The 23,526-nt window shown below is 56.0% G+C and overlaps 1 protein-coding gene across 1 annotated transcript in view; it reads left to right on the forward strand.

Moving 5' to 3' along the window:
- The first annotated feature begins 419 nt into the window (after positions 1–419).
- Positions 420–23,526, forward strand: part of RTN4RL1 (reticulon 4 receptor like 1) — a 68,091-nt gene continuing 44,984 nt past the window's right edge. The window contains exon 1 of the mRNA XM_021704290.1: positions 420–509. Within this exon, the coding sequence (XP_021559965.1) occupies positions 497–509 (13 nt within the window). The 5' untranslated portion in view covers positions 420–496. The remainder of the gene's footprint in view (positions 510–23,526) is intronic.

Genomic DNA, 23,526 nt, shown 5'->3' on the forward strand with positions numbered 1-23,526 from the left:
GCTCCGCCGAGCGCTGGGTCCTGCAAACGCGCGCCGGGCGCTTTCCCCGGAGCTCGGCGGTGCGCGCGAGCGCCCTTTTGCAGCAGCCGCGGCGGCGGCGGCGGCCCGAGGGGGCGGAGAGGAGGGGGCCGCGGCCCGGCGGCCGGGCGGCCGGGCGGCCGGGGGGCGGCGTCCCTCCTCAAAACCGCCTGCAAAGAGCTCGGGGCTGCAGAAGCAGGCCGCCGGCTCCGCGGAGCAAGCCGCTTGTCCCGGGGCTGAGCGAGCGCGCCAGGCTGCCCGGCAGAGCCGCGGTTGCTAGTGGGCGCCGGTGCCCTCGGCGCGGGGCTCGGGCTCACCATGCCCCTGAGGGGCCGGGCTGCCGGGCACAAGCGGATCCCCGGCTTGCCCCCGCCTCGACGCGCTCGGATTAGCTGCAGCCGGCGCCCAAGGATTTGAATCCGGACTCTGGGAGGGAGCGCGCCTAGGCCGACCTCGGAGTGGCGGCCCCGCGGCCAACATGCTTCGCAAAGGTGAGTTGGAGCCGAAGGGGCAAGTTGGAGTTGAGTGCGCACGCGGCAGAGCCTCGAGCCCTGGAGCCACCCGAGAGCTCCCCGGCGCCCGAGGTCCTCGCCCGGGAAGCAGCCGCTGGCGGGCTGGCGGGCTTTGCGGGGACGCACCTGCGGAGGGTTTGCTGCTGGAGCTCAGCCCCTGTCGGTGGCCGGTTGCGAGACACGGGATTTGCACCATGGATCAAGCGGCCAGGCCTAGGGATCTGGCTCGGGGAGGTCATTTCGAGACCACTGTGAGCTACCCATGATGGAAGGGGAGCCGGCCTTCCGAGACCTTTGCTTTGCCATTATAAAGTTTTGCAGTTGCAGGCTCCATCCCCTGCGTGGGCGCCTGCTGCCGGTTCTGCCGCTTCGGCGGGGCCGGGTGCAGCCCGCGCTCCAGGGCGACCAGCGGTCAGTCACCGCGCCGCCCGGGCGCTCCCTGCGCGCCCTCGCTTCTCAGGCGGGGCCGGGACGCGGGCACCTTCCCTGCAGTCCTGCTTTGGTCCTCAGGGATGGGCTCTGGGCACGCAGCAGCCCAGGGGAGGTGGCTAGCGCCTGATGTCCGGTTCTTCAAACTTTCCTTATGCCTGGAGCAGAGAGATGGGACGGTGGGGGCCGTACCGGCTGCGTGCGGGGCAGGTGCCAGGCTCAACTTGAGGAGAGCTGGCCCCGCGACCACCTAACCACAATCCCCCTCCCATCCCCCCGCAGCCCGGCTCATTGCAGAGCGTTGCAAAGTTGGCGCGGGTGCTGGGGAAGTCCCGCCGCGCCCCCACGTGGCTGCCGCGCGGGGAGCTGTCCCCGGGGCCCAGGGAGGGCAGGTGACCACGCCGAGAGCCCGCAAGCCCTGTCTCCCGCTGCCCCGGCCTCGGCGTCTGCCTCCCTCCCCTCCCGGGTCGGGGCGAGCTGCGACGCTCGGTCGGGACCCTATCGTCTCTGGGCCGGGCCGGGTGGCCGGCGAGCCGCGGCGGCTGCGTCTGGCTTCCCCGGCCCTGCGGGAGCCGGCTGAGGCGGGAGCTCAGGTAGCTGAGGGGCCTGATCCCTGCGCTCCGCGCTCCTGCCTTAATCCGCCCCTGTTTCCATGGCAACAGACCGAGGTGTCGTAAGCACAGGATTCTGACCTCACAGTAGGATGGGGAAGGAGAAAACGGGCAGGGGGAGGTGGCGGAGGAATGGGCAGCGAAGCCCCAAGATAGGCGGAGAGGAGCAGATGTGGGGGTCGTGGAAGAGACCCCACAAGCAGGTGGGACAGGTGGGTGAAGAAACCACGCCTTCACTGGAAGCAGTAAAGGCTGTGTGGTGGTCCCGGCTTGCTCAGGCCTACAGGGGAGCCTCGGTTGCCCCATCGTGTCAATAGTCACAAACTTGTGTGTGACTTGTGTCTTCCACGTGGGTCGGGGCAGTGCCGGGGGGGAAACGCTGACTGCCTTTTACTGTGGTGTGGGGAAAGTCTCTGCGGCTGGTTGGAGAAGCCTCCTCACTGATACACCCCGGTTCCTTTTCCCTGCAGAAAGGGACTAAAAGTCCTTTCAGCAGCTAGCGGTGCTGGTCAGTGTCTGCACACAGAGGGTGATTTTTACAGAACTGAGCAGAAGCCGGGGTCTGAGAAACTTGGGCCTGGAGTGTGCACACTGGCCTTGGTGGGTAAGGCTTCCTAGGCAGTTTTAAGAGGCCACCATGTCCAGGTTGCTGGGTCTGTGATGGAGATAATAGAGGGGAACTGACATCTCATTTTCCTTCTGGTCTTTTGTCTTTTGGCAGTTTACAGTTAAAAACGAGCCACAAAGCAGCCCGTGTACTTTATTTACATGGCTTAGGTGCCCAGGGAGGCTTGAGCAGCCTCCAGAAGCCTTTCTCTCCCATCCTTGCTAGCCAGAGACCCAACTCAGGATGAGCCCAGTGCATTCTGGGGGCCTCTCCTGGTGGAGGAGGCTCACTTACCCTGTTCAAGAGGTGCCCACTGGAGGCTTGGCAGTCATATGTGTTCACCACTTGGGCTATTTTTCCCTTCCTGCATGGCTTGGTTGGTGAGAGAGGTTCTACCAACAAAGAGGTTTCCACCTGGATTGGCCGGAGGAAAACAGAGCAGAAAAGCCCTTTGCTGGGCTAGGCTCAGCTCCAGTGGCCTGCAGCCTGCTGCTGGGACATTGTGTGGGCAAAGGACTTTTATTTTGGTCCTTTGCCGGACAATCTGCTCTCTCAGCCCCTGGTCCTGATCCGTAGGACTTGTTTCTTTTACACACATATACGGGACACTCAGATACACTGTGTGGATTCTAGGTGTGTGCTCAAAGCCAAAGGTATGCCCGAGGCTAATGCCAAGGGAGGTGGCCATTGCAGTTTCTGCTTCTCGAATTCTTCCCAAAAGCTCCGAGCAACAATGTTATGGGATGGGTTCAGACCACTGTTGCAGTTTCCCTGCCTATCAGCTGCAGAGCCCTGCATGGAGTCCTGGACCTGGCGGAGTATCATAGTCTTGATTTGGAAAAGGATTTGAAAAAAGAAAGAGCAGCTATCCCTAGATCCTGGGGTAGGGTGGAAGAGAAACACCCTCGTACTTTTCTGTAAAGGGTTGGGCTCATGGTCTTGACAATGGAGCGCTTTGTGGAGTGAGGAGGCTCAGTGGTCTGAAGAAGGTGAATGTAGACATTGGATCATGGGGGTCATTGCTCTGACTTCTGGTTGTCCTATTACAGCAAGCTGGGTGCTGTCCCCTGGCAGGACATTTTAGGAATTGGGGGGTGCTGCCTTGTGTCTCTTAATGAAAGGACTCTACTGGCCATAGCCGCACCTCTGTGAACCAGAACAGCCTGAGTCGTCAGTGGATCCTGCTGCTGACAGTGCTGGTAGCTGGAGGCTTCAGCAGCTGCCTGCCCTCTTTTCCATCTCCTGGCCTACCCTGGCAGAACCAGGGATATAAAAAGCAAGCCTCTGGTCAGAGATGAGAGACAGGCAGGGCAAGCCATGCCCGGAGTCACCCAGCATCATCCAGGAAGAAAGGGAAGCCTGTTGGGGGTTTTGCTTTGCCAGAAGTGGCCTGCTTAAGGTCAGGATCTATGGTTTTCGTTTTTAGAGCTATAAAAACAGAATGCAAATCAACAGCCTCTGGGCTAATACAGAACCTATCCTTAAAGTTTTTGTCTTGTTAAGCAAGGAAATAGAGTGCCAAATAGGCTTTGTTAAGTGGCAGTCTAATTAATAATTTAAAATCTTGTAGCTGTCTTTCATTAGAATATATCTGTACATCAACCACAAAATCAGTCAAACACACTCATTTATAAGTTAATGCCATCCTTGAATAATTCAGCAAGAGCTAGATTAAGGCCTGCAATCCAGTAAGAAGCATTTTGTTCTTTTGGTTTCCATAGCCACATGGGCTGGCCTGGTGGCTGGATTGGGTCTCCTTTGTGTGAAGAAAGGGAGGAAGTGGGAGGAAGGGACCGCAGGGTCGTCAGTGCTTGGTGGATTTGAAACCAGAGGTTCCCTAGGTGACCTGAGAGTCTCCAGCTCTCCAGGTGTCAGCAGGCTGCACCTCTTGGAGCTATCCATAACAAGGTCCTCTGTAGCTCCAATAGAGAAGAGAAGGGAGGAATATTCCGTGGACAGCCAAGACACTCTTCTTTCTGCTGCAGAGGAAGTATGCAGAGAGGAAGTTACAAGAGCCCTGCTCGGGAGGGTTGAGATGTGAGGCTTTTTTAATCCCAAATCTTGGTGCAGAAACGAAATTTCAGTCTTCCCCGCCTAATTGTGTCCCACCCAGGGAATGCAGCCTGGTGGTAACCAGTGTCACCAAAACAGCTTCTTTCATTGGGAGCCTCTGGGCTGCTTCCTTTCTCAAAGCTCCTGGTCCTTATGCCAGAAAAGAGAAGCCAAGGGGAGGAATTTTAGGGGAGCACCAGGACACGCCAATAGAAGAGAAGCAGGGGGAGTTGCTCAGTAAAGCCCGTGCATGCATTTTCTCACCAGTGGCCAGAATAAAAGCAAGGCAAGCAGTGCATTGTTTTCCTTGTGAGCTCAGACCACATAGCAAGTGTGTTTTGGTTCGATTCCCATCATGCCGATATGTGGCCAAGTCCTCGCTGCACTGCTCAGGCCCATCTTCTACAGAGAAACCATTCAGGACCCAGACCCCCCGCTCGGGCACATTGGCTCCTGCACCACCGGAAGGCAGCCTGGAGTTTCTGGTCTGTCTCAGGCCACTGATCCCGAGGCCTCTGGAGGCTTTAAGGGCACTATTTGTGAACACCAGGTAGATAACTGGAGCAGACGGTGGACCTGACGCCAGGAGAATGTTCTTGGCCAAGTTTGAAAAGGGGAAGTCTCTTTAGGAAGAGGAAAAGGGGGGGGGGTGTCTGTCCCCTGACCTGTGGCCGCATTGACAGCAGATGGGACTGAGGAGGGAGGCTTGTGGGGTGAATCCAGCTCCAAGCTTTGGAGTCATAGCCTGAAAAAGGACAGAGCAGAGAGGGGTTCACTTGCTGGAGAGGAGAAGGAGGGGGCAGGCATCATGAAGGATGTCAAGAACGGATCTGTTGGGTACCATCTGCAGCAAAGTAGTGGTTAAGGTTAAAGCAGAGAGGAGATGACAGGGAGGGAACAGATGGCCAAGGAAGCAAAATAGCTGGCGAAACGGGAACAGAGCCTCCAGGGACAGCAGAAGGCAGGACCTCCGCGCAGAATGCCGGAAGCAGCCCTTCCTTGGGGTGCGCTGGCCAGGCCACCCTGACTAGAAGTGAGTCGGAAGGAGGAGTGGGGCAGGGACTTCAGAGGCCTCAAGGCCTGGGACAACACCTAGGGAGACATCAGCTCCAAGGTTAGGGGGCCCAGAGCAGGGACCTCCTTGGATGCCTTTGAACTGGGGAGAGGAGGCACCCTGACTTGGGGTCCCTCACTAGGGCAAAGTCACGCCATGTCGGGTCTCAGAGCATGCCTGGTTGAGCCCCCCAGGAGGAGGTATGGATGCTAGTGGAGACAGGGGCAGCAAGGGCCCACCCGTGCCAGTCCCTGTCCATGCACTGTCAATACCTGCTTATAATTAATTACTGATGGACCAAGCTAAGTGTACTCCATACCTTTTGTCATGTCATCTCCACAGTTGCCCTTTGAGGTCAGTCTGTACTTGTCCCTGCTCTACAGATATGGAAACTGAGGCACAGACAAATGAAGTCCCTTGCCCCAGGTCACTCGCCTGGCACATTATTGAGTCAGAATGCAATCCCAGATCCGCCAGCCACCACACTCTTTCACTTGCTTGCTCTCTTAACCCCTAAGCTCCACTGTCTCACATGCCCATCTGCCTTGAATTTACGTGACATTTGTTTTGCGGGGTGCTGAATCATTTGTATCTTGTTACAGAGCTCCCTGGTAGTTCCCATGCGCTCCCCTTCTGCTGTACCTCCAGGAGCGTCTCTGGCTGGAACCTGGGGCTCTAGGACCCCGAGCCAGGGTCTCCCCTGTCCTCTTCTTCCCTAGCCCTCGCTGTGTCTGGGCAGACACACCCTCACCTGCTGCCTCCTGCCTCCGGCTGTGGTTTCTTCGTGGCAGAGACTGGGACCCTAGGCCAGCACCATCCTGCCTGCTTTCAAGCCATTGAGAAAGTCTGGGACACGGTTTATTTGGGGGCTGGGCCTTCCCCATACGTTGCTCTTCCTGGCTAGCCTGGTGAGCTTGTTCACACAGCTACACCCCAGACTGGCGGGTGCTTGTGTGGGGCGCAACAGCCCAAGGTATGGCCCAGGTGGGTGGTAGCTGACAGGCTGGATGAAGCGGGTCCCTCCACCTGTACCTACCCCCCACCTCTGGAGTTCTCCCTCACTCCTGGGGTGGTGTTCCCATGGCCCAGCCCTAGTCTGTTAGCTGGACTGTAACTGCACAGCTCAGACCTGTCCTCCAGAAGGGACTTCTCCTGCCCCCTTCCAGCCATGGTTGAATTCCAGAGGCCAGTTTTCCCTGTGGTTTGGAAAAGAAAGAAGATGAGTTAAGGCCGAGAGTCTAGGTGGTCTTGGGAGGGAGAAGGGCAGACTCCCACCTCTGAGTGAGGAGCTCCCCCTGCCACGGTGAGGCAGGGGGTCTGATCTCACAGATAAGCCGGTCCTTCTGAGCCTGTGATCATTGTCTAATCAGTCAGCGAAGTTGGGATCCAAACCAGCAGACAGCCTCTGCTATCTGATTCAGGAGAGTTGCTCTGGAGGCCTCCGTGCTGGCATGGCAAGAGGGTTGGCACAATACAGTGTGTGTGTGTGTGTGTGTGTGAGTGTGTGTGTGTGAGTGTGTGTGTGCACGTGCATATTTGCAGAAACACACCTGGCAGGCATGCAGCAGGCTCCGGAAGTGTGCATGCCAGAAGTCTGCCGTTGCAGAGTAGAGCACCCCCGTGCCTGCGCCCCGCCCCACTGGTCGTGCAGCCTTCGTCGGCACCTGCACCTCGGGGCCAGCAGCACGGCGTTGGTGACATTAGTGGGCTGGCGAGCTCGTCAGGGGAGGCCTCCGGGAGTGAGTGGGCCAGCGCTCTACGCACCACGCGTCGGGCGTCCAACTCTGGTGTGTGGCTGCCCCGCAGGGGTGGGTTCTAGGGGACAGGCCCCAGCAGACCCTGGAGAGGGGCCTCTTGGAAGCTTCCTGGGCTGATTCCAGAGGGCTGTGGCAGCGTCGTCAGGGTGGGTCTGCAGGAAATTGAGCAGAAGTCTCCCCCAAGTCAGGAGAAAAGCTGGGCTCCCAACTCGCAGCCCACTGAGATGGTGTGAAAGTTTGCTTCTGCCTCTAAAATTGCCCTAGCAGAGTTTGCCATCTCTCTCTGGGCACCTGCACCAACACAGTGAAGGAGGCCTTTACATATGGTTGTGTAGAGAGATTCACGAGGCCCTAGGGGGAAAATTGGCATTCTTCTTACAATGATTTATTTATAGGGCGATTGGATGATGGGGATATGGAGGCTAAGGTGCTTCCATTAGTGAGAAGCACACGAGGCAGAAAGCCTTGCTCTGTATTTGACATTTAGTGGGGCGACTCCTACCAGGGAGCTGCTTTTTCTTTTAGACAGTTTTGCCTTTAATGTTCTATTCATGGGCTTGCCGGAGCAGACCGGGAGAAGGAAGGAGCATGCAGTGCGGTGGGCTAGCAGGCTGAGGCCAGGCAGCCTAGGGGGCAGGCAGGGCCCGCTGGGTCCCTCCGTGGCCAGTGCGGGGGCAGCCGGGCAGGCCCGAGCTGCGGGGAGCGGCTCCCTTCCTACTGCGGGCTGCCTCCTTGGCAGGAGCTGCGCGCAGCACGCCCTTTCGTGTTTACTCTGCTGTGCGTCTCCGTTTTCGCTGGCCGCCCGGCTCTGCCTCCAACAGCGAGCGGCTCTGGGCGACCCCGGCTTCGGCTTGGCCACGGCCCTTTTCCTCCTAGGGACCGTGGCGTTGTAGAAAGAATACCGAAGTTGGAGTCCCAGGGCTGCGTTAGGTTCCACCTCTGTGGCCGAGCCTCTAGGACCCTGGGTACAATTCCTCCTCCCTGGGCCTCAGTTTCTCCGTCGATAATAGGACTGGATTGATGGCTTTTCAGATGTTTTTCGTAAGAACAGTTTTTTCCAATGATATCCACTGTCGGAGCCCAGAATGTAACACAGAGAAGCCTAAGTGGGCCTGGTCAGAGCTGGGGAGAGGGGCGTCCAACTCTGGCCTCACGGACACCCTGACAGCCCTCCAATTTGGAGACGGGGGAGTCTCTCGTGGCCCCTTTCGGCAAGACAGTGGCCACAGGAAGGCCACTGGGTGTGCTGGGTGTGGTGTGTTAACAAAGGGACAGAGCCGTGCCTGCAAGGCTCGAGGTGTGAGCTCTGTCTCTTGCAGTGGGAGTGGGTTGTCGCCTCCTCTCCTTTTGGACCCCTGGTGACCACTTAGCTCTCTGAGAGGAGCTGTCTACACTTGGCGTCTCCTTGCCCTCCCCTCCTCTCTCACTCCTCAACCCAGACGCCAGGCTGTGTCCTCTGTCACTCGACTGTCACCGCTCTGGCCTGATGCTGACCCTACCACACGTCTTCCTCTCGTCCCACCTGACCTTCTGGTGGCATCGGACTGTTGGCCGTGGTTTTCCCATGGCTCCCCTGATGGCAGCTCCCCTGGTCTTTCTCCTCCTTTGCTCGCCCACAGAGCCGGCTGCTTCTTCTCAGCCTTCTCTGCCAACCCCACCACTTCTCTCACCATCCTCAAACGTGGCACCCCCCCCCCAAGCACCGCCCCGGGTGCTGTCTCACCCCTCGCTCTCCTCTGGGGGCCTTCAGCGTGTCCTTGTCCGTGGAGGTGCTGCCTCTGGCGTCTAGGGCCATCCGTCCTGCTGCCCCCCTCCCCGCCCCACAGGCCCCTTCAACTCCACGTGTCCGAACCTGTACTTCTACCTGAGCTCGCAGCAGACCCACTCCTTCCCCACTTCCCTCCATCTTGGTGTCTGGCACCATCAACCTCCCAGGCCCCCTCAGCTCAAGCACTGGACCCACGATGAGCCCCCTCACCCCACCCCTCCCCACTAGTTCATCTCCAAGTGCTGTCCTTTCCCCCCTCGGCGGCCTTCACACCTCCTACCCCCCTGCCTGCACCCCAGCCCAGACTGTCTTCTTCTCCCTGACCTTATGGGCAGCTAGCTCCCTGTCACCTCTCTTGCCTTCACCCAATCCAGTTTTACGCTGTGGCTACATTCTACAACGCCACCTGCTCTCATCCCCTCCCTTGCTTAAAACACCTACAGAGATTTCTTTTTCTTCAGGGGATGGTCCAGACTTCCCAGCTGGATGGCCCATAATATTCTGTGCTTCCTGGTCATTGTATCCAGCCTGTTTTTATTATCTGCCCTCCTCACTGGAAAGTAGGTTTCATGAGGAGACCGGTTAGTCCCCCTCCCCCCGCCCCTCCAGATCTGCTCTCTGGCCCAGGAGGTTGGCCTGTCCAGCGTCAACAATGAGCTCCCACACCCTCTTGCTTCCAGTTGGCTTTAACCAATGGTGAGTCACCATGAGTTCTCCTGCCCCTCCATCATCCCCCAAAGATTCTTCCAGAAGTGCAGCCTGAGATAAGGATTCAAGTGTAAATTGTATACTTGGGAGGCATCCTAGAAAATGTCAGTAGGTGAGCTGGGAAGTGAGACAGAGAAGGGAAGAGGCCAATAAGGGGCCCGTGGTTGAGCAAATGAACACTGTGGGCAACCAGAACTTAATCCCGTCAGGGAACTTGGGGATACAGTTTAGAACATGCACCTCAAAGTTATCTCACTGAAGGGAGGGAGCAGGGGTATTTATACACAGCTCCCACCCATCATTGGCTGAGCGGTGTTCTTGGTGTAGAGATGAGATCCCCCCTCACTTTTGGCCTGCTCTGTGGGTGAGCGGAGCCAGCTCCTTTGCTAGAAAAAGCCCTCAGGCAAAGAAATGCAGGTTCTGCCAGTTGGAAGTCAGGCTGGTGTGTGCTAAAATGGTGAAAGCAAGGGATAGGCAGGCCTCCACAGCATCTGCTCCACAGCTCCTGCCAGTGAGCTCCAGGTTCAAAAGAGCTCCCTCCTGTCAGCCCCAGGGCGGAGAGGAGGTGGGGGCAAATGACAGTCTCTCTTCCCCATTTCCCTACCCAGATTCTCTGAGTTCTGTGTACTCATCAAATTAACTACCAGGACCCGAGTAAAACAGCACCCTGCACAAAAGAAAATGGAACACATGGTGACATTGGGTAGCGTTGAATCCATAACTAATGTCATGTCTCCATGAATTGGTTAGAAATGTTGATTCAGTGATTATACACAACCACAAATCGCTGGTTTGGGAACCCAAAAAATGTAGTACCAAAACCTCATTTTGAAATTGTTCTGTGGGGCACCTGGTGGCTCAGTCGGTTAAGCGGCTGACTCTTGATTTCAGCTCAGGTCATGATCTCGGGGTCCTGGGATGGAGCCCCGCGTCAGGCTCCGTGCTCAGCGCGGAGTCTGCTTAGGATTCTCTCCCTCTCTCCCTTGCCCCTCCCCCGCATTTTTAAAAATTAAATTGTTTTGTAATCATAAGAAAAATCAAACCATGATAACCTAGTGCTTAAAAAAAAAGGAAAGAAAAAGAAAGAAGAAAAGAACAGAGGCTGAGTAAAGTACAAGAGGGCTCTCTGTAGCTATCTAGCTGCATCTACTTGGGAAGAGCTCTCCAGGCCCAGGGAACAGCAAGTGCAAAGGCCCTGAGGCAGGAGTATTCTTGATACAATACCTGGCTGCCTCTGGGGTTGGGGCTTTAGTACCAGGAACCAAGAGAACACACACTTTTTTTTTTTTTTTTCAATCTTACAGCTTTCCTGTGCAGCGTTTCATTAAAAGCAGAAAAGGCAGGTCTTATTGGCCCCAAGTTACAGATGAGGACACTGAGGCTCAGAGAGGCTACATGGCTCATCCAGGGCCTGGGGCTGCTGCCGCCTCACCCCAGTCCAGCTCTTCTCCTCTGTGGACCCAGGAAGCTAGGAGGCATAGAAACAACGGGGCCAGCTGGACATGATCGTGAGGACATCTGGCAGGACAGGAGCTGTGTTGGGAGAAGAAATAGAACTCTTACTCTGAAAAGTTTAAGGTGTACTTGGCAGATTTTTATGGAACAAAATTTGCACTATTGATTCCGTGGCAAATAAAAACCTCTTGTGGACGCTCTGGGCTTCAGAGATCTGGACTGAACATGAGATCAGCCAAGCTCGGGTGGGGCCTGGGGTGAGGAGACTGCCTGTTTTGTCTTCTCTGAGAAAATGACTTGTTACTTTGAACTGCTGCCTCTCCTTCCAGGGAGGGAGGCTCCGGGGTGTTGCCCAGGCCCCAAGCCTGCAGCTGGAACAAAATCTCTGAGCCAAGGGACAGAGGCCAGGGCGGTTCACAGGGCCACACTCAGGAGAATGCACCAGCCAAGGGGGACATTGTGCTGCCCAGCTGTGGGCCGCCAGTTGGCCCTGGGACCGCCTGGAGGTAGGCGTGGCTCTCATCTTCCTGTAACTGGCCCACCACCCCTGGTGGGCTGCTATTTCTGCCTTCAGCGGACAAATCTGATTGCAGGGATTCAAGGTAGCTCGTTGGAAGTGGGGGATTATTGCGAGGAGATGAGTGCCTGGGGCTCCAGAAGTCTCCAGGAAAGGGAGTAGCTCTAGGAAGTAGCAGGCTTTCTATGGTGCCTCTCCTTCCACCCAACCCAGCTGCCCCTGCTTCTGCCCCACCGTCTGTGCCCATGACTTGTCACCTTGTACCAGGCCCAGTATGGTCACCCAGGACTGCTTGCTCTTCAAAATGGCCTTTCACCTCCTCCACTGCTAATTGCCTCGCATTCTTTGTATCCCAGCCTCAGTTCCCAGAAGGAAGACCTCAGTTGAGCCAGCCATGTTTTTCTATGTTATAGATCACAGTCACCTATGAATTGTCTATCCATGGATGAGCTGGCTGCCTTTTATTCTGTCAGCCAAGAGGAGTATGGGCGATGTGTCTCCATGTAACAAACATTTAACAGCTATTGAGTGCCTGCCTACTGCTGCCTTGGCCCTAAGCATGAAGCAAAGAGTAAAAATCAAGTCCCCCGTTCCTATGGAGCTTGTGTTCTAGTGGGGGGAGAGAGACCATGAACGACTAACTATATTCTGTCAGGTAGGGAGAGGTGCTTAGAAGAAAAGCCTGTTAGAGGGTGAATTAAGGAACAGAGGGTGACCAGAGAGGTGTTATTTTATTTTATTTATTATTATTATTTTTTAAGATTTTATTTATTTGAGACAGAGAGAGAGAAAGAGAACACAAGCAGGGAGAGTGGGAGAGGGAGAAGCAGACTCCCCACGGAGCAGGGAGCGCAATGTGGGGTTCAATCCCAGGACCCTGGGATCATGACCTGAGCCGAAGGTAGACAGACGCTTAACCCACTGAGCCACCCAGGCACCCCTGGAGGGGTGTTATTTTAGAAAGACTGGGAAGCCTTTCTGATAAGGTGACATTTCAATAGAGGCCTAAGGGAGGGAGGGCTCTCTGCAGCTATCTGAGTTGCTTCTGCTTGGGGAGAGCTCTCCAGGCAGAGGGAATAGCAAGTGCAAAGGCCCTGAGGCAGGAGTGTTCTTGATACAGTACCTGGCTGCCAAAGGCCATAGGCAGGGCTGGCATTCTGAGGTATAGCCCATGAAGTAGTGTCAGGTTCCTTTGGAGAGGACTAGAGCTTGGTGTCAGTCCCAAGTTCATCAGCCACTTGGCTAGGGGGAGGAGCCAAAGTACAAAGCAAAGCAACATTATGGCAGGAGGAGGAGTGGTGGGTCTAGGGATCGCCCTTCCCACTGGGGCCAGATGCTTCTCCTCCGTTAATGTGGCCCAGTCTGCAGCCTGAATACAGGGTCACAGATCACTTCCCATAAGCCCTTCCCTTTAACTCTGAGCTTCATGAAACACAGAACTTAGTTCTGTGGATGGTCTTGTCTTTTTCATTTATACATCAGCCTGTTCTCCCCAATTAGACTGTCATTTCTGACCAGGCTTGAGCCCCTGTGCTCCCTTGTAATTGTTTCCTAAATAACCAAACTCTCACTACGGACCAGGTGCCACGGGGAGTGAGTGATAGGCTGAAGACCCGTCCCCATGCAGGAGACTTGCCTCCTGGTGGGAGAGAGAAGCCACACACCAGGGCAGTGGAGGCCAGGGTAGCTTGGGAAGGAAGGTGTTTTCAAGCCAGTGGGGCAGGTGGGGAGGTCCCTGCTCAAAGGCTTTGTGGGTGGAGGAGGGCCTGGTAGGAACAGGCAGGGTGGGAAGGTTGGAGAGCAAGGGGACGACTGTACATAGACCATGATGGCTGCATGGGGTGGTGGCGGATTTTGGTTGCAGAGCAGATTGAGGGCAGCCCAATTGTTTCAGAGCCCTAAGTACCAGGGAGGAGGAGGATTGGTTGACTCAGCCACAGAGTAAAATTTTTGAACTTCCCAAATAATGCATACACATGACAGAAAACATTGGATTGGCTAAAGGAAGAAAATCACGGGATGCCTGGGTGGCTCAGTCGGTTAAGCGTCTGCCTTCGGCTCAGGTCATGATCCCAGCGTCCTGGGATCGAGTCCCGCATCGGGCTCCCTGCTTCTCCCTCTGCCTCTGCCTCTCTCTCTCTCTCTGTCTCTCATGAATAAATAAATAAAATCTTAAAAAAATAAAAAATAAAAATAAAGGAAGAAAATCACCATCATCCCACAACCCAAAGAGTGAAGTATGGGAAAGCTAAGCCGTCCCAGGGCATTTGGTGCGTTTGGTATATCCTTCTGTGCTGCTTCCTGCATTCATGCAAAAGTACCCTGTCTTGTTGCATCTACAGTATATCTCAGATACTAGGTTCAGGAATTTCTAGGTGGAAATTCTTCTTCTTCTTTTTTTTAAGTTTTATTTATTTAAGTAATCTCTGCACCCAACGTGGGGTTCGAATTCCATGCTCTACCGACTGAACTGCCCAGGCGCCCCTCTAGGTTGGTAACTCTAAACGTATTTTAATGGCTGCAGAATGTTCCATCGTATGACTACCGTCCCCTCAGGCTGTGCACAGAGGCTGTTTCCAGCTTTTTGCTGTTCGACATGTTAGCCAACATCTGTGCCACACGCCCGTGTGCTGTGTGGGCTTCTGAGCAGGGGAGGGAAGAAGTGTGAGAGGTCAGGGTCTTCACAGGGAGCCCGGTGCGTGGAGGCCATCGTGGGACGTCAGTGACGCCACTTTGGTGGGCGGGCTGGATACTACCCCAAGTAGCAGCCCACCAGACCTGAAGCCTTCTGGGGATGTGGAGAGGAGGCAGGTCCGGAGGCGGGTCCGTGCGTGTGCGCGCGCGTGTGTGTGTGCGCGCATGCACATGTGTTGTGGCCGTGAACATGGCCTAAGTCTCCAGTGAGGCAGGCTGTGGTCAAACCAAAGGGAAAGGTGTACAAAGGCATTAGTTTTCCTTGGGGTTGGGTGGCACCAAAAACTGAGGATGGAGTATGAGGAAGAGCATGCCCCTTGCTTTTGGTTTGGACCAGGGGATTTGTGTGATTTTGACAGTTTTGTCGGATCTTTTTTTATTTTTTATTTTTATTTTATTTTTTTAAGATTTTATTTATTTATTTGAGTGAGAGAGAGAAAGAGCACAAGAGGGGGAGCGGGAGAGGGAGAAGCAGACTCCCTGCCGAGCAGGTAGCCCGATGCGGGACTCGATCCTGGGACTCCAGGATCATGACCTGAGCCGAAGGCAGTCGCTTAACCAACTGAGCCACCCAGGCGCCCTCTTTTTTTATTTTTTAAAGATTTTATTTATTTGAGAGAGAGAGAGCACGGAGGGAGATGGAGAAGCAGACTCCCCACTGAGCAGGGAGCCCGACATGGGACTCGATACCAGGGCCCTGAGATTGTGACCTGAGCCGAAGGCAGACGCCTAACTGACTGAGCCACCCAGGTGCCCCAGCTCTTTCATATTTGGTGCTAGAAGGGACTTTGTAGCTCAGCTGAGAAAACCGAAGCACAGAGAACTGCCGTGGCTTGCCCAACATCACACAGCATTAGGAGTGATTGGCTCATGTGTTCTCTAGAACGTCCAAAGTGTGCTGCATGCTGGCTGGTGACATCGGTAACTGCCCCTTATCTGTCCAGGACCCCATCCCTGGATTCCTCCTGCGCCTCTAACCCAGCTGAGCATACAGTACTAGTGGCTGTCCTTGCTCAGTGGAGGCTGGTGGGGAGGGCTCATTCCAGGGGTCAGTGGACAAGCCCTTCATCTCCAAGTGGGTTGCTTAAGCACACAGGATCTGGCCAGACCCAGGTTCAACTCCTGGGAATGACCTGATTTCTCTGAACTTAAGTTTTTCCATCTTTAAAATGGGGCTACTGATGAGAATATCTGCCTTGTAAGGTTGTGTATATTAAACAAGACAGTCCTGGGGCACCTGGGTGGCTCAGTCGGTTGGGCTTCTGCCTTCGGCTCAGGTCATGATCCCAGGGTCCTGGGATCGAGTCCCACGTCGGGCTCCCTGCTCAGCGGGGAGTCTGCTTCTCCTTCTCCCTCTGCCCCTTCCTCTGCTCTCTTTGTCTCTCTCTCAAATAAATAAAATCTTTAAAATAAATAAATAAATAAAATAAACAAGACAATCCTGATAAAGTTCTTGGCGCTTGACTGTGCCAGGAGCTCCGGGAATGTTGCCCTCAGTGTTAGCTGCCCTCAGTGTTAGCAGTAATAGCGAGAACTTCTGTGTCACCCTTCCCGCAGGCCAGGCCTGACTACTATGTGAAGTTTTGCCTCCTTGTGACCAGGGCTGAGTCTGAATGAGCAGCCCGGCTGACACGGGCCAGCCCTGGCCAGGAGCAGGAGTCTCAGGACTAGTAGGGATGGGTCAGGTCACCTTGGGCAGAGGGGGCCACCCTTTCTGGGGAGGACTGGCTCTGTCCTGAACTCCCTGCTCCCTCTGCCCAGGGTCAGGGAGGTGTCCGCTAAGGCGACGCAGGGGAGCAATGGGAAGCATTCTCAAGTGGGTTTCTTTGGCTTAGAAAGCTGAGATGACGTTGGAGGCTTCCCCAGAAAGCTGGTCCATCATCGGCAACCGCCCGCCTAGGCCCTGACCTCTACTCAGCGGCCTTCTCTTCAAAACAAGATCTTCCCGGTCAGAAAAGAAAGCCCAGCCCCAGCCCAGAGCCTTGGTCTCTTGATCTGTGAAATAGTCAGTGGTTTTGCCTGATTCCTCTCAAAGTTATTTCTGTTCTTCCTAGGTTTTCTCTCTGCGTCTACAGCGGAGCGGATGAGAGCAAGGGCCGTGGAGTAGGACAGGCGGGACCCCGGGCCCTGCCCCGCCGCTTACCAGCTGCCTGACCTTGGGCAAATGCTTTTACTTCTTGGGGCCTCAGTTTTGTCATCTGAAATACGGGGCTACTGCCACCTGCCTCTTGGGGTTCTGAGAATTCTTTTTTTTAAAGGGGTTCTGAGAATTCTCGACCAAATGGACGTGAGGTGCCTTCCCGGCAGGTAGCAAGGCCTCGGTGAGTCACTGCAGCTGCGCTGTCTTCATCACGCAAGCTTGTTACTCAGCAGCCGTGTGTCGAGGCCCACTGCTTGCCAGGCTCTGTGGGGACTCGGAGAACCAGAATGAATGCCACAGTCCTGTCCTCAGGGGCCTTGCCTCCCCTGCCTTTTCCCACATGGTAGATCTCTCTCTTCTTTGTTCTAGGCCCCAGCTTGCCCTCTTTGGGGATCAGGCCTCAGGGGACCTCAGTGTCTTTGCACTAGGCTGACGACCGGACCCCTTTTCAACAGGCTGATACAATCATAGGAGGAGAAGGGTGCATCTGGGGGGCTGGCCCTGGGTGAAGCCCTCAGAAGGTCTGGGGTGAGCTGTGTCACTGCCCCTAGGGAGGAATGCAGAATGGATTTCTCTCTCTGGCCACTTCCTTGGAAAGAGTAGGAACCCTGAGACAGCCATGGAGGGAGAGAAAGAGCTGAGGATCCCTGCCTGCCAGGGGCGCAGCCTATGCAGCCCCAAATGGGGCCCAGACCCCTCCCACCCACCCCCTGCCCTCCATGGAGATGAGCTGTGGGCTCTTCCCTGTACCGGCGGTAGGAGGTCCTGCTCACCTGTCCAGTACCCCAGCCCTCCTCCACCCGCTGGAAACTGGCCAGGGCGGTTTTCCTAACCGGCTAGCCACATTACAATCTCAACAGAATTAACCAAAAAAAAAAGAGAGAGAGAGAAAGGGAAAGAAAAGAAAACAGTCCTTGCGCAAAAGCCGCAGCAGTGTCTGCCAGGACCTAAGATCTGGTACTATCTATTTTTTAATAATTGAGGGTAATAAATATGTATTTCTTTCTCCTCACCAACCCCCCCATCCTCTGCGGCTTGTCAGCTCCCCGCGTCTCTCCTGTGATCAGACCAAGTCTTCCCCAAGCAAAAAAAAAATCCTTTAAGCAAAAAGGATTAAAGCCTTGAAAGTAGGTCTGCCTGAGCTCTCCCCCACCCCCTCCCTTCCCCATCCCTGGGGTTGGTGGAGAAAGGCCCCTCTGGGGAGCTAAGGACTGGGGGGAGGGAGGGGGAGTGGTGGTGGTGGCAGGAGTCCTGAGTCCCGGTTGGGGGGCGGATCTCTGGAACCAAGGACCACACCATCCTCCCTCTCCGCAGCCCATCCAGTTCCAGTACGAGGCTAGCCTGGGGGAAGCAGCCCAACCCAGCCCTCCTCTGGCTCCTGAAGAGGGGCTTGCCTGAGGACCAGGGTCCCCGAGGCCCCCAGAGTACAGGACATAGGAAAAGAGGGTTTTGGTCTCAGACAGCCCCAGCTGAGCTTTGCAACCTGGCTTCACAGCCTTTGTGACCTTGGGGCAGGCAACTGAACCTCAGTTGCTCAGTCTATAAAACGGAAATATAAACTAGCTAACAAAGGATCAAATAAGCCAGCCCAGTGCCTAGCGAGTGGTAAATACAAAATAAACTAAATAATTATTCTCTTGATCCAATTCTTCTCAGACACAGAGAGCAGTCTGTAATCTCCCCCATCACCTGGTGCTCCACAGTTCCCCAGGGCCTGCCAGGCATACCTGTTTTTCATGCAGCCTTGCTAATACCATGTGAAGAGAGGGTTGAACCCAAGGCCGGGTGGTGTGGTTAGGAGCCTTGCTCAAGGATCAGTAGGTGACAGCACTGGAACTTGAAGTGGGACTTGTATCCCCTCCTCCACTTCTCCTCCACCCTCTGAGGCTTCCTACCACAACTCTGGGCCCAAGAACCAACCCAGGAACCAACGCAGGGAAGGCCTGGCCCGGTTGGGAAGACAGCGCCCAGGGCAGGTGTGGCTGATGCTTGGCAGACCCATCTTCCTTTCCCTGCAGCTGCAGGCCTTTGCCGTTCTGCTGAGGCAGCCGGCCTGGCCCAAGTAGGCCTCCCTCCCTCTGAGCTGGGTACGTGCTCACAGGGCTGGCTGCAGATGGGGGCCTCAGAGTCCCTGCACCCACCCAGGCCCAGAGCCCCTGGCCTGCTTTGGTGGTCAGTGCCTGGGCACGTGGCCTCTGGGGCCCCACAGCCAGCCCTGGGGGCATGGTGGGGTGGTGGAAACAGTCCTGCCCTGGCTGCTGTGGGCCTGAGCTGGGAGAGGAGAGACAAGGCCTTGAGGCCGGAGGGCAGGAAAAGCTGGGAGGTAGGTGGCTATTTATAGCTGGCTTTGCTTTTGTTCCTTTTCCAGCAATGCTTCTCTTTAAATAGGAGCAGGGCTGAAGGCTGCAGCTCTTCCCCAGCCGCCTGTAGTCAGTGCGCGCCCGTCTGTGCGCGTGCGTGCGCACGGGTGTGTAGGGGTGTCACGCGTGCATAAGGATGGAGTGGGGGTGGACACTTTGGTGCATTTGTGTGTGAGTGTGTGCGGGGATGGGATGAGGGGATAGTCCGCTCTGTGTGCATCTGTATGCAAACACGTACAAAGGTAGAGATGGGTGTTCTTTGTGTGTAAATGTGTGTGTGCCAGCATATACACACACATGTATAGGGATGTGACAGTTCTTAGTATGTATGTACGTGTGCATGTTTTTAGTAGTGGGCGCACACGCGACGGTGGGGTGGCCACTCAGTCGATGTGTGCATGTATGTGGGCATATGTACACATATATATGTATAGCTGGGGTGGTGTGGACACGTGTGTGTATCTCCCTGTGTAGAGTGTGATGTGAGGAGCTCTTTAGGGTGAGTGTACATGCATGTAATAGGATTGTTGGAGGGTGGCCATGCCTGCGTGTATGCATGTGAACATGCGTCACAGCGCACATGGGAGCAGAGGGACTGGACACGGCGCGTCTACCCGACTGCTCTCGGTGCCGCGGGGGCTCTGTTCTCCACCCCCAGTGGGGCCTCTTCCCTGTGTGACCAGGAGGTGTGCGTGAGCCCATGTAAAGGGACCCCAGGGTCCTATCCGGCTGCCCCCCAGCAGGCAGGTTCAGAGCAGTCCCAAAGCCCCCCATCGGGTCCGTGCCAGGCGAGACCACCGACCTTCGCGCTCTCTGCTCCCAAGCCCGCCAGGCCAGTGGGCAGAGCGCGGGGTGAGCCAGGTGAGGAAGCCACCAGGCTTTGGGGCTCTGCACCCACCCTTCTCTGCCTCGATTTCACATCTGTGAAATGGGAGAGTGAGGCCCGCCCGGGGCTGCTGGTGGGCCAGAAGAGATGGAACTAGTGGCGCGGTTTAGCATAGCCTGGGCGCTGGGTCGCGTGGGGCCGAGGCCGGGTTCCGGAGGCGGCGGGGTTAGCAGAGCGCGGGGCGTCGCTCGCAGCCCCCCGCCCGGTCTGGGCGCCCGCGAGGTGGGAATGATTTCCAGGGCGGGCCGCGGCTCCCCGCGCGGTAACCCAGATTTGTCAGCGCGGCCTGGCGGCTCGTCAGGGAGAGACCCTCGCCCCGGGGAGGGGGCGGGCCCAGGGTGGGGGGCGCGCTCGGCCCGGCCCGCAGCGGGGAGGCGGGGGGGCGGGGCCTGGGCGCCACCCTCGCCTCCCGCCGGGCCGGGCCTCGCGGCAGCTCGGGATCGATGCGAGCGCCCTCCCTGCCCCTCCCCCAAAGGCCAAACAAAACATAGTAAATATTTAATCCGGGCCAGGGAGCCAAGGAGGCCTCCCCACCCGCTCCGCAGCCGTCTGGCTCCTCCGTCAGCCCCGGCAGCTCTCCTCGGTAATGAGGCCGGAGTGGCAGGGATCGATCGCGTCCCGGGCGGGTGGGGCTGGGGGGCCTGTGCCCTCGGGTGGCATCGCTGTCCACCCCGGGCCCCAGACCCAGGAGGCCCGTGCAGACCGGTGCCCGCGCTTTTCCAAGAAGGCCTTAAGAGGGCGTAGGGATCCAGCTCCCCCACCGCCCCGCCCCTGCCCACCCGATTTTAGAGTACTTGTTTGAGCTTGTTGCGGGGGGGGGGGGGGGGGGCAGCCCGGGGGAAGGGAGCAGCCCAGGGGAAGGGAGCCGTGAAAGTGGGGGCATGTCCCAGTTCCTAGGCCATCCAAGGCCTGGAAGCCCAAAGCCTAAAGCGGCCTTGGGTAAAGCGGCAGTGGGGCAGCCGGGGAGGCCAAATAGAGAGGCTGGCAAGATGCTTCTATGGGGGTGTGCTTCGGGCCTCCTGGGTATTGCCCTGGAGGATATCTAGAGAGGTCACATCTTTGCTCTTCATTCATTGAGCACCTACTATATGCCAGTCATAAGCTTCACCCAAGGAGACGTACAAGTCTGGGTCTGTAGAGAGTTTACATTTTTTTTTTTAAGATTTTATTTATTTATTTGACAGAGAGAGACACAGCAAGAGAGGGAACACAAGCAGGGGGAGTGGGAGAGGGAGAAGCAGGCTTCCCGCGGAGCAGGGAGCCCGATGCGGGGCTCGATCCCAGGACCCTGGGATCATGACCTGAGCCGAAGGCAGACGCTTAACGACTGAGCCACCCAGGCGCCCCGAGAGGTTAAATTCTGAAGGAGGAAACAGTTAATAAGTGAACACATAAGGTGATTTCAGGTAGTGGCTGAACTCAGTGTAGACAGTAAAGTGTAATGTGAGAATGCATTTGGCTAGGGAGAGGAGCGACAGGAGCTAGACAGCGCGCTGAGGCCAAAGCATCCCGGCCGATTTCGGGGAGTGCAAAGGTTCCAGGAGCAGAAAAGAGATGGGTGTTCTAGGTGTGGGCAGAAGGCTGGGGAGGCTGGAGTGTCATGAGTGGGCAAGTAGGCAGTGGCATATCCCGGAGGGTTTTTGTCGGCCGGGGCGGGGGCGGGGGGGAGTTCGGATTTTATTCTAAGTGCAGTGCGAAGGCATTAGAGGTTTTAAGCAAAGGAATGGCGTGATCTGATTTACATTTTTTAAAAGCTTCCGCCAGCTGCAGTATGGAGAATAGAAGGTAGGGAGTTAAGGGTGGAGGCAGACAGGCCAGGTTTGGGGTGGGGGGAGCAGCAGTGTATGAGAAGGGACAGTGGTGCCCTGCCCGGACTGGGCAGTGACTGTTAAGTGGCCATGTAGGCTTTTGCAGATGAGAGGGTCCCCAGCCGGGGGAACAGCGGGCTCCTGAGCTTCTGGGCCTTGGAAAGTCCCATGGGACCTGAACAGAGGCCGAGACCCAGGTTGCCCTCATCCTATCTCCCCGACCCAGACTCCACAGTGGGCAGCCCAGGAAGTTTTTTTTAGGAGCATTAGAAAATGTTGACATGTTTTTTGAAACAATTTCAGGTCTGATATCTCCGCCAGATTGAGTTTGTAACCAGCTTTATTGTTTAAGCCTGCTGGGATTTCATCAAAGGCGGCTGCTGTTTACCCAGAATCATTTCATTGGAGAAAACAGCAAACAGACCTGCATTTCTATCTGATTTCACTTTTTCCCTTTTCTCATGAATTTAAGTGCTTGTGAAAAGCAAGGCTGATAAGGCAAAGCGGTGCGGATCAAACCCCAAGGAGGGGGGCTCAGAAGGAACTCAGCTGAGGTTTATTAATAGAGCAGAAAGTTGGGGCGCCTGGGTGGCTCAGTCGGTTAAGCGGCTGCCTTCGGCTCAGGTCGTGTTCCCTGGGTCCTGGGATCGAGCCCCACGTCCAGCTCCCTGCTCAGTGGAGAGCCTGCTTCTCCCTCTCTCTCTGCCCGCCTCTCTGCCTACTTGTGCTTTCTCTCTCTGTGTCAAATACATAAATAAAATCTTAAAAAAAAAAAAAATAGAACAGAAAGTTAGGGGTGGCTGGCTGCCCCTCGGGGGGCTGAGAGGCACTCCTGGCCGGCAGCTGGCCCTCCACAGGGTGGCACTGGGGAGTGAGGGCAGGCGGGAGGGCCACTGTCCACCCACACCCTGGCCAAGGCTTCTAGGCCATCTCCTGGTGGCTTTTGTCTTTACCAGTTTCCAGACCATTTCAGACACTGGCAACACAAAAGGCTGAGCGTCAGCTCCCACCTGGAAAGCAGCGATGAGCCAGCCTCAGAGACGGGTTCAGTGAGACAGAGCTGAGCTTCCCTGGGAAAAGGCCGAGTGAGGAAAGAGATCAAAAGGCCGTGTAAGCCAGATCCTGAGCATGCCAGGAACGTTGCCCCCCGTGCCTCCTGTGTCAGCACTTGGGACGCAGCCCTTTCCCTGCCAGGTGGCCTGAAGCAGGGCAGGGCAGGGCCTAGGGACTCTTGTCACAGGCTGGGTGCTCCCCCCCCACCGCCTCCCTGAGGAATCTACACTAGTATTATCACCACCCGCCTAATAGGATCCGATGCCTTTAAGCAGGCCTGTTGACCCAGCAAATGTTTTAGCCCAATAGGGGAAACGCTGTTGCTGCAGCCTATCAGGAGAAGGTGTTCGGAGAAATTTGGGTTAATGTGCCTTGTTCAGTTGCTTGAGCGACAGCTAGTTAAAAGTGCACGGGTTGCTCGGCATCCAGGCCACCTTTTACCAGTTGTACATTAGACCCACTCATAAGGTCAATCGATTTGAACCAATTAGCAAGAGGATAAGGACTTGTTTATCTTTAACGGACTGTAGATCTTGCAGCAAGGCGTCTAAGAGGGATGATACAGATACAGAGGTGTTTTTTCAGTGCTGAGGACCAGGCATAACGGAAAAACCATGGCAGACGTGCTTCCATCCATAGCCGAGAGTCAAGCCCCCTCATCTCTGGGATGAGCCTACAAGGAGGCGAGCTGGGGCAGGCCAAAGGGCTTGTCCTCACAGAGCCATTTCTAGGCCATCCTGCTTGTGGAGGCTCCCTTCCCCTCCCTCCTTTCATGGAGCTCAGTGGGCCACTGGGGCCTCAGTGGCTCATTTTGTCCCTGTCAGCTCAGGGTACGGTCCCAGGCTTCCTGTGAGAGCGGACGAGCCACACGTCGGGGGCCTGCGCCCGAGCACTGTCTATGGAGGGCCTGCACCGCCTCCTTTAATCTTTATAGGCCCCCTTCCTGACTACCACCCCCCAACCCATGTATGTATTATTCCTTTTCCTGGACGAGAAAACTGAGGCTTGGGGGTGGGAGGCAGCGGAGCCTATTTGTGCGGTCCGAGCGATTTGCACGTGGACCTGGCTGCTCTGGAGTCAAGTGTCTTTTCACTTGG

This window comes from Neomonachus schauinslandi, chromosome 15 (assembly GCF_002201575.2).
Source record: "Neomonachus schauinslandi chromosome 15, ASM220157v2, whole genome shotgun sequence".
NCBI classification, from domain to species: domain Eukaryota; kingdom Metazoa; phylum Chordata; class Mammalia; order Carnivora; family Phocidae; genus Neomonachus; species Neomonachus schauinslandi.